Genomic DNA, 10,454 nt, shown 5'->3' with positions numbered 1-10,454 from the left:
CATGCATTATATACACATTATATATAATGCATGTATTATATAATACATGTATTATCAGCCCTTCCCTTATATAATACATGTATTATATCAGTCCCTCCCTGACCCATATATTATAATAATGCATATATTATATAGTACATGTATTATAGTGCATAATATATATTATATATAAAATGCATATATTATATAATACATGTATTATATATACATATTCCTTCTCATGTACTTTTTTTCCCTCCCCAGTGAACATTTATTGAGTGCTTTTTTTTCAGGATTTAAAATGAATTATAGGTTATTATAAAATATTGAATGTAGTTCCCTGAGCTATACATTAGGATCTTGTTGTTTATCTATTTTATATATAGTAGTTAGTATCTGCAAATCCTGAACCCCCAATTTATTCCTCCTGACCCCCTTTTCCCCTGGTAACCGAAAGTGTGTTTTCTATGTCTGTGAGTCTGTTTCTGTTTTGTAAATAAGTTCATTTGTGTCTTTTTATTAGATTCCACATGTAAGTGATATCATATGGTATTTGTCTTTCTGACTTACTTCACTTTGTATGATAATCTTTGGTCCATCCATGTTGCTGCCAGTGGCATTCTTTTATTCTTTTTCATGGCTGAGTAGTATTCCATTGTTTATAGTTTCCTTTACTGTGCAAAAGCTTCTAAGTTTAATTAGGTCCCATGTGTTTACTTTTGCTTTTATTTCTATTGCCTGGGTAGACTGCCCTAGGAGGACATCGCTATGATTTATCTCAGAGAATGTTTTGCCTGTGTTCTCTTCTAGATTTATGGTGTCTTGTCTTATGTTTAAGTCTTTAAGCCATTTTGAGTTTATTTCTGTGTATGGTGTGAGGGAGTGTTCAACTTCGTTGATTTACAGGCAGCTGTCCAGCTTTCCCAGCACCACTTGCCAAAGAAGAGACTGTCTTTTCTCTATTGTATATTCTTGCCTCCTTGCAAAGATTGATTGTAGGTGTGTGGAACCTTTTCTTATGGCTAACCTTTAGGACTGTGGTGGGTGGAGGAGGCAGCAGGGAAGTCACAACCTTGTCATGAGATGGAGAAGGGCCCAGCACAGAGGAAAGAGCCAGACCCTGGAGCCTCCCTTAGGTGGCCACACTAGACTGGGGTGACAGGTGGGCCACCAAGTCTTCTGGGTCTGGGGTGTTCAGCAGACTTTTTTGACCTGGTGTTCCCTAGAAGGTCAGGATGGAGGGGGTGCAGGAAAGGGACACTGGGGTGCTGTGTATCCAGGCCAAGGGCTGCCAATGGCAGGGAGACACCAGGCTGGGGTCCAGCTCTGGGTTAGGGAGATGGCCTTTGCTCACCCACCTGAGGCGGGGTGGGAGAGAGCACAAGGTGGGAGGTGGCCATCCTAGCCCCTCCCTGACCCAAGCACACAGAGGTTAACTGAAGCTGGGGGTGGGTGAGGGAGGAGCAAAGGGTGGGTCAGTGAGACCCTGGGGACAAGGAGAGGCCTTAGGGGAGGGTGAGACGCTGGTTGAAGGTGATCAAAAGGTCCAAACTTCCTGTTGTAAAATTAATTCATGAAGATATAACATGCAGCATGGTGCCTACAGTTAATAATACTGTATTACATCTATCTTATATGTTCTCATAAGAAAAAAAATTGAAACTATGTATGGTGACACATGTTACCTAGACTTACTGTCTTGATCATTTCACAACATACACAAATGTTGAATCACTATGTTGTACACCCAAAACTGACATAATGTTACATCTCAACTAAAAAAAGGGCCCAGAGGGAGCTGAGGTCTGGGGTAGGGCGATGAGGCTGTGGGGAGGGGGTCTGCCCTGGTGGGAGTGAGGCTTGGGGCTTGGTGGGGGGTGGGGGGGTGAGGATATGGGGTAGGGGTCGGCCATAGGGGAGGGTGAGGTCTGGGGTGAGGGGTGGAGCAGCCCTGCTGGAAGGGACCTGGCCCCCAACTCATTACAGGATGCCATGAGCCAGGTGGGGCAGCTGGGTCTGGAAGGGGACAGCAGAACTGGGTGAAATCTGAGAGGTGCGGCCACTTCCAGAGAGTTTTCTACCATCTCTGTTGAGTCCAGTCCCAACTGAACACTACCCTGCTGGGAGCTGGCTGCCCCACCTCATTTAGGGCAGCAGTGGTTTCGATAGTGATTCCATTTCCGCTGAAGATGATGAAATCTCCGTTGCGGGGGGGGGGGTACTCGACATAACACAGCCTCCAGTGGGTGAGGCCTCAGCCCCACCTATGAGTCACATCAAGCCCCTCCTCACCCAGCGCCTGCCAGCCTCAGCTCCTCCCTCACCCAGGCTCCTCTCCTGGGGGTGGCACAGCTTTCACTCCTGGGGACCGCTTTCCGGTCCAGCCCCCGCCGTGGGGCAAGCTGACCCTCTCCTGATCACTTTCACAGCTGGTGCTCATGTCAAATGGGCCTTTAAATCCAGAAAGGCCCAGGAATCTGCTTCAACTGGCCCAAGGACACTTATGTGCACACATACACTTATGCATAGACACACAGGCACGCCTGCGCACACTCGCATGCTGACCTGACCGCTGGCGCACACGCTCGCACACACTGGTCTGGTCCCCTGGAAGTCCCATCTAAGAACACAGGCTGCTGTCCTAGCCTGTGGAGCTTCTTTCAGAAGCTTCTTTTCCAGTTTTTGGGGACGGACAACTGAGAACGGCAGCAGAACAGTTAACCAAAGAAACGTTAAGGAGCGCGTGCAGCGCAGGGTGGTCGGTTTCCCTCACCTCTCCCTGGATGCAGGCATGGCTGCAGACTCATGCAGAGCTGTGGAGTCGGGGAGGCCCGCTGAGACCCCCACTCCGATCCTGTGGTCCCAGCCCCTGCACAGGGGCCCGTGGTGGTAACTCCCGGGAGCCCTGGACTCCCTCAGGTGTCCCTCCAGAAAGTGCCCAGACCCCCTTCGACTCCTGACTCCCTTGTATCCCCCGACCAGATTGGAAACAGCAAGAGGTGAGGCCCCAGCTTCTACCTCCTGTCTCATCCCAAACGTGATCCGGATTGGGGTGAGGGTGGAACCCTGACTCCCCACTCAGGGTGCAGGACGTGGCCAGCTGCCAGGGAAGGAAAGGGGGTCCTGACTCATTTTTTTTTGCCGCTTTTAGGTCCAATCCGCCCGGCTGACCGTATCAGACATGGGGACGGGTGCTGGTTTGGGAGCACACACAGAAGCATCGGGGCAGGTGGCAGCTGTTCCCCTGCCCCCACCTGTCCGGGGCATGCCGGGACTGGGGGACCCTTGGGCAAGCCACAGGATAAAATGAAGACATTCTGAAAAGGCTTCAAGGACAAGGACAAAATGGGGTGAGCACCGGGGGGCCCCACTGCTGGAAGGTACCCCCATGTCTCCGTCAGTGCCAGGACCTGTCCACCCCCCAAGGAAGCCAAGGCTGGTGTGTTGTGGACTCAAGGCAGTGGGCCCTTGTCAAGAGGGGACACAGCCTCAGGGCTCTGCTGGCACATGGCTGGCTCCCCTCCAGAAGTCCAATGAGCTGCCTGGGCTTCTGGAGGGTGCTAACAACGTCCTAGGGCAAACCCACCAGCACAGACTGCAGGGTACTATTTTAGATGGGAGTGTGTTGGGGGACCCGGGAGCAGGGGACACGCAGGAACCAGGGCACACCAGAAGTAATGTGCAACCATGACAGAGAGGCCAGGCCAGAAGGAGGCAGACGTCTCGGCCACCTCTGCCCTGCCCCGCGCAGGCAGGCTATGCGGTGAGGAGGGGCTACTTCCCAGGCAGGGTGGAGATGCCGGGGGCGGATTCTTTTCCTCAGGGAAGAAGGCAGAGTGAGAAGGATGACCACACAGCCAGGCCCAAGGATAACTTAGTTTATGGGTCAAGCCAAATGCAATGCAAAGTTGTTCTGTTCTTTTTCTTTTTTTTTTTAACCAAAATAAATAAATCAGATTTGTCCTTGTGAGGGGTCAGGGGAGCTGGCCCCTCGGCCTAGTGCTGCCCCTCACTCCTGCCCCTCCTCTCCCCCTCTGACCAGCTTTGGCACAGCAGAGAGAAGGATGCTTCAGGGTCTCCATTGTGTCACAGGGAAAGAGGAAAGGAGGCTGGAGCCGGAGGGGAGGGGAGAGCAGGGTCCAGACAAGCAGCCCTGGAGCAGAACTTCCCGGCCACATACCCGCCCCAAGCCCCACGTGCCGCGCAGCCCCGGGCGGGTGGAGCCCGCAGGGCCCCCACGGATGCCTGGGACCCTCTCGAGGGGTGGACGCGGACGCTGCAGAGCGTGGACCGGCCCTCTCTGTGAAAGGTCAGGCCACCTCCCACCAGCCGCCCCTCAGCTATGCGCTCGGTTCACTGCACGGTGAGGGGTCTGGGGCTCAGCCTGGGGAGAGGAAGCCACCCTAGTCTGGGTGCAGGAGCCCCTTGCCGGGTGATGGGGATGCCACATGAGGCTGGTCCTGCGTGGCGAGCTGGGGGGTGGGGGCAGGTCTGACCCTCCCAGGACACCTGCCGGGTGGGGGGGCTCCTCCTCCCGCTCCCCACTGCCTCCACAAAGCCTGCCCGGCTGGACAGAAGTGGCGGAGCCTGGGGAGCATCTGGCCTTGGGGGCAGCCGAGCACATGAGGGGACAGCAGCCTAGCTCCTACGTGCACGAGGGGGGAGTGTGCGGTGCGGCGGAGGGCAGAGGTGCGGGCAGCGCGGAGGCACTATTCTTTAGTTGGGAAGCAAGGGGCAGGTGTGACGTGGAGGGCAGCCCGAGGGGCCCAGGCAGCGTCTACGAGAAGTTTTTGAAGGCGTCCAGGTCGAAGGCCGTGTCCAGGAGGCGCTGCAGCTCCGTGAGGTGGGTCTTCTTGTTGCCGGTGGCGGGAGCTGCCGCTGGGTCCCGGCCAGCGTACCTGCGGGCAGTGACAGTAAGTGGGGCTGGCGAGGGCCACCGCGGGGCCCGCGGCCTGGACCTCCTTGCCCGCCCCAGGCCCCGGCGGACCGCCCGCTGCCTTACCACACGGGCTTGGCGCGGTTTATGGTGGTCCGCAGCCTGGGCTTCACGTAGTCGTAGTATCCTTGGTTCTTGTGCTCCTCCTGGCACCAGGCCAGCTCGGCGTTGGGGTACTTCTGCACCTCCTGCAGCAGGAGGTCGAAGGGGAAGGGCGACAGCTGGGGACAGAGAGAGAGAGAGAGAGAGAGAGAGAGAGCTCCTGTCAGGACAAGATGCTCAGAGTGGTGGGGTGAGGTACCAGAGGGGCTGGTGTCCCAGGCAGGGGGCTCAGTGACCCCTAAAGGATGTTCCAGAAATTCTGGGAAGGCTGTGGGCTCCCGACACCTGGAGGAGGCAGGCCAGTCCTGCCCTGGGCCCCGCCTGCCTTCACCTGCTCGATCCTCGTGATGGCCACCTGCTCCACCATGTCCCGGGCTTTGCGTTCGCGGGTGAGGTCATAGTACACTTTGCCAGTACAGAAGAGAAGTCGCTTGACGTTTTCTGGGTTCTGGGCTGCAGGGCCGTCTTCGGGGATCACCCGCTGGAAGTGGGTTCCTACGGGAGAATCCCCACGGCGGAGGTTAGCTCAGGACGTGGCTGACGATGCCCAGGGCCCTCCCGCCACTGTTGTGCACGAGGCAGGGCCCACAGGCGGGGCTGTGCCTTGGCCTGACACCAGAATACACAGTTCCTGAGGGTTAGGGCTCTCCCGCTCCCACCAGCGTGTGGTGCCCCTGAATTAACCCACAGTGTAAGAGACCAACAGGCACAGCAGGCGACGCCAGCCTCGGGGAGCAAGTGACACCAGCTCATTCTCCGGAACAGCCCGTCTCAGACTTCAGGGGTAACTAAGTCTGGCAGAGCATCCCATGACCACTCTGCTCGGACTCTCCACGAGTTTACAAGTATGAAAGAAAGCTGTCCACACATTTGCTGGAGCAAATATTCAGATGCTCATGGCTGGGACCATTCCCACGAACAAGGCTGACTTCAAAGAGGGGTTCACTCAGTGATATGTAGACAACACACAACATGCTCACATTCATGCTACAGAGGGAAATGCTTGGACTGGAAGGAAACTACCTTCACGTGATATAGGCCAGATATGAAAAACCCACCATGGACATCATACTCAATGGTGAAAGACTGAAAGCATTTCCTCTAATGTCGCAAACAAGGCAAGGATGCCTGTTCTCACCACTTCTATTCAACATAGCACTGGAATTTCTAGCCAACGCAATTAGGCAAGAAAAAGAAACAAAAGATATCTAAATGGGAAAAGAAGAAGCAAAATTAACTGTTTGTCGATGTCATGATCTTATATGGAGAAAACTCTAAAGATTCCACACACACACACACACAAATCTGTTAGAACAAGTAAATGAATTCAGCAAAATTAAAGGACAGAACATCAGCACTCAGAATTCAGCTGTATTTCTATACACTAACAATCAACAATCTGGAAATTAAATTAAGAAAAAAAAATCCCAGTTAGAATAGCATCAAAAAGAATATAATACTTAGGAATAAACTTAACTGAGAAAATGAAAACTTTGTCCGTTGAAAACTATAAAACGTTAGTAAAAGAAATTGAAGAAAATACTAACAAATGGAAAGTCGTTTGTGCTCACAGATTGGAAGACTTAGCATTGTTATGATGTTAATGCCAAAGCAATCTATAGATTCGGTGTGATCCTTATCAAAATTCCAATGACTTTTTTTTTTTTTTTTTTTGTAGAAACAGAAAAACCCAATCTAAAATCCCTGGAATATCAAAGGACCCTGAATAGCCAAAACTATCTTGAAAAAGAACAAAGCTGGAGGACTCACGTTTCCCGATTTCAAAGCTTACTACAAAGCTACAATATTAAAGTGTGGTACTAGCATAAAGACAGACACACAGACCCACGGGAGAGAACAGGGAGCCTGGAAATGAACCTTCACATATTTGGTCAAATGACTTTGACAAGGGAGCCAGGACTACTCAATGGGGAAGGGAAAGTCTCTTCAACAAATGGTGCTGGATGTCCACACGCAAATGAAGCTGGACCCTTACACAACGCACAAACATTAACTCAAAATGGATTATACACTTCAACAGAGCTGAAATTATAAAACTCTTAGAAGAAAACATAGGGCAAAAGTTTCATGACACTGAATTTGGCAGTGATTGCTTGTTTGTGACACCAAGGGTATAGGCAGCAAAAGAAAAAAGAGACAAAGTAGACTTTATGAAAATTTAAAACTTTTCTGCATCAAAAGACAACACACAGAATGGAAGAAGACAGTTGCAAATCATTTATCTGGTGAGGGACTAATATCCAGCACAGAAAGAGAACTCTTACAGCTCAACAACAGCAAAACAAACAACCCAATGAAAAAATGGGCAAGAACTTAAATAGACATTTCTGCAAAGGCGACACCCAGGATGGCCAATAAGCACACAAAAAGATGCTCGGCATCGCTCACTAATCATTGGGGGGAAATGCAAATCAAAACTACAAAGAGGTACTACTGCATGGCCGCTAGGATGGCTATTACCAACAAAACCAAAACCAAAACCAACCAACAAAAAACAGCAGCAAAATCTAAACCAGAAAACAGTAAGTGTTGGCAAGAATGTGGAGAAACTGGTGCACTGTTGGTAATGTAAAATGGTGCCACCACTATGGAAAACAGTATGGTGTCTCTCAAAAAATTAAAAATAGAGTTACCACATGACCCACCAGTTCTGCTTCTTCGTATATAACCAGAAGAATTGAAAGCTGGGTCTTGAGGAGATATTTGTACATCCATGTTCATAGCCATTATTCACAACAGCTAAACCGTGGAAGCAACTCAAATGTCCACTGACAGACTCAACAGATAAACAGAAAGTGGTATATATGTACAATGGGATATTGCTCAGCCTTAAAACGGAAGGAGATTCTGATATGTGCTACAACATGGGTGAACCTTGAGGATATTCTGCTGAGCGAAAACAGCCAGTCATATAAAGATAAACACTGTAGGATTCCACTTAAATGCGATTCCTAGAGGAGTCAAGCCCAGAGAGAAAGCAGAGTGGCAGTCGCCAGGTGCTACAGGAGAAGGGGTGATGGGGGAGTTAGTGAGTGTTTAATGGGTGCAGAGCTTCAGTTTGGGAAGATGAAAAAGTTCTGGAGACGGATGAGATTGATGGTTGCACAATGTGATGTGATGTGATGTGAATGTGTGTTAATGACACTGAGCTGTACACTTGAAAATGGTAAATTTTATGTCATGTATACTTCACCATAATAATAAAAAATTGGGGAAAAAAAAAAGAGGGGTTTACCTTCACAGAAGACTAACGGGCACTCCGCAGCTGGGGGCAGGTGGGCCCCCCGGCCCTGTAAGCCCGGGGATGTGCAGGGCTGCCGTGTGCTGTGTCAGCCACCTGCGGTCTGCTGTCTGGGTGGGAATCTCAGAGCTGTGGGCCTCACGTCACACCTCTGTGCTGGTGTGTTACTCGGCAGGCCCTGCCCACCTGCTGCCTTTTCTATGTCCCTGGTGGTGAGCGGCCACCAGCCTCCCGGAGCAGTGCCCAGGCAGAAGGGGCGAACTCTGACCTCAGACTCATTTCTCTGCCTCTAAAGGAGTCCCAGGGGTGCACCCAGGCAACGGCCACAGACCCGGACTGGATGTGAGACGTGCTGTCGGACCAATTCGCACACAAGCTCTGACTTCCAGGCTGTCACGTTCAGTGGTCTTTACCAATGACCAAAAATGTGGCCACGGTGAGACCACCAAGTTTAAGCCCCCCAGCCCCACAGAGTAGCAGTCAAGGCCCTGTCCAAATGCCCACCCCCGCCACACCTACCTGGAAGCATCTCGTCAAAGCTGCTTCTGGCCTCAGGGTGCCGCAGCAGGGACTTGGGAGTGAAGATGATTAACTGAAACACAGAAGCACAGGCTTGTGATAGACCAGGTTATAAGGGTCCCAGAAGGAGGGTCAGTGGCAAAGGGCTGCCCAGGTCAGGTACCTGGCGCTGCCCTCCCGGCTCTCAGGTCGGGAGGAGCCACAGGTCGGAAGTGAAAAGAGGAGGAAACAGGATGCTGTGTCCCTTGTCCACCTCTCCTCTGCCCTGAGAGGCTGGGCACCACTCAGCTGGGCGTCCACTCCTCCAGGGCCAGCCCCAGCCTGCTCTGAGCCCTGGACGCCCCCTACCCTCTCCCTGGGAAAGACTCCTGAGCCTTTCCTTGGCGCCCCTGCCCGTGGCCAGGGCTGTCCTATCCCACGGGCCTGCTTGGCCCTGCACCTTGACTGGCAGCAGCAGTGGGTGTTCTCCCCTGAACCCTTCACACACGCTCCTACTCACCCTTCAACACCCCGCCCAGGAGCCTTCCTTCCTGGGGACCCTCTGCTCCCTTGGCCTGTGCAGGGCTCACGTCTCCTCCAAGTTTAAAGCACCACCTATGACCACCCACTCACATATCCATCCTCTCACTGGGCTGGGACCCTGGAGTCCTCAGGCCAGGCCTCTCTGAGCTGGGACACCCCCAACTGACCGGCTTCCGGAAGGGCAGGAGAATCTGGCGACGCAGCACATGGAAGAAGTTGCCGGGAGTGGAGCAGTTGACAACAACCCAGTTGCAATCGTACAGCTGATTTATGTCAAAGTTGGCTTCCTTCAGGTCCTGCAGCAAAGAGGGAAACGGCCAGAGGCCAGGCGGCACTAAGCACCCTGATGAGGGAGGCATCAAGGCAGAGGGCCTCAGAAGGCACCCAGAGAACCAGCACAGGTTGCCACAGCTCCCTGGGAGACGCACACCCGGGGGGGCACTGACAAGAGCTAATCCAGCCAGCCCCACACTCTGAATGGGGGTGTCAGTCCCGTGATCCCTTCCTGTTTCTCTGAAAACCACCTAGGACAGATAGGTTCTACCTAAAACCAATTCTGCTTTTCCTCAGAAACTGACTCCCAATAATTTCCTTCCAGCTTTTAAAGTTTCACTAAAATCACCCCAGAGTCCTTTCCTCTAAAATGCCTGCCTGAACCAAAATACAGACAGCATTACTCCTGAACGTTTCTGCCACGGGTTTCTGTTTCCCTTTTTCTACAGCAGCAGGGGGGCGACAGGAGGCAGCCCGATGCCGTCTCTCTTCTGTGTTCTGAGGAAGCCCCTCACTTCGGGGAGACTAGCAGGTGCGGGGCCCATCTGTGCCTCCTGAGAGGGATGGAGTACCCCCAGACACCCCAGTGGCCGCTCCACTCACCGGCAGGACGTCTGGGTCATCATTGCACATCTGCAGAAACCGCTCTGGTCTGGCAGAGGAATGTTCTGGGCCCTGGAACCAGACACACAAGTCACAGATCAGGAGCTTCTCACCTCTTGCTCATTTCTGGCTTGAAAAATGCCAGATGGATCTCCTTCCAGCTGGCAGTTCAATTCCTTCTCTTCCCACCCACAGAGTGTGGAGGGGGCGTTTCCACATCAGGACAGGTTCCAGCACTCCTGGCTCCTCGTGGTTTCC

General features: G+C 52.4%; 1 protein-coding gene across 5 annotated transcripts in view; it reads right to left on the bottom strand.

Moving 5' to 3' along the window:
* Window positions 1-3,841: 3,841 nt before the first annotated feature.
* The window catches only part of OGDH (oxoglutarate dehydrogenase), a 73,032-nt gene continuing 66,419 nt past the window's right edge, over window positions 3,842-10,454 (bottom strand). For all 5 annotated transcript variants that reach the window (XM_032484328.1, XM_032484330.1, XM_032484327.1 and 2 more), the window contains 6 exons: window positions 10,197-10,268; window positions 9,488-9,616; window positions 8,799-8,871; window positions 5,349-5,512; window positions 4,982-5,136; window positions 3,842-4,877 (listed from right to left, as the gene is read on the bottom strand). In XM_032484328.1, the coding sequence (XP_032340219.1) occupies window positions 4,757-4,877; window positions 4,982-5,136; window positions 5,349-5,512; window positions 8,799-8,871; window positions 9,488-9,616; window positions 10,197-10,268 (714 nt within the window). In that variant the 3' untranslated portion in view covers window positions 3,842-4,756. The remainder of the gene's footprint in view (window positions 4,878-4,981; window positions 5,137-5,348; window positions 5,513-8,798; window positions 8,872-9,487; window positions 9,617-10,196; window positions 10,269-10,454) is intronic.

The sequence above is a fragment of the Camelus ferus genome, chromosome 7, assembly GCF_009834535.1.
Source record: "Camelus ferus isolate YT-003-E chromosome 7, BCGSAC_Cfer_1.0, whole genome shotgun sequence".
Taxonomy (NCBI): domain Eukaryota; kingdom Metazoa; phylum Chordata; class Mammalia; order Artiodactyla; family Camelidae; genus Camelus; species Camelus ferus.
Note: the sequence above shows the minus strand (reverse complement) of the source record. Positions and strands in the feature narration are given on the sequence as shown.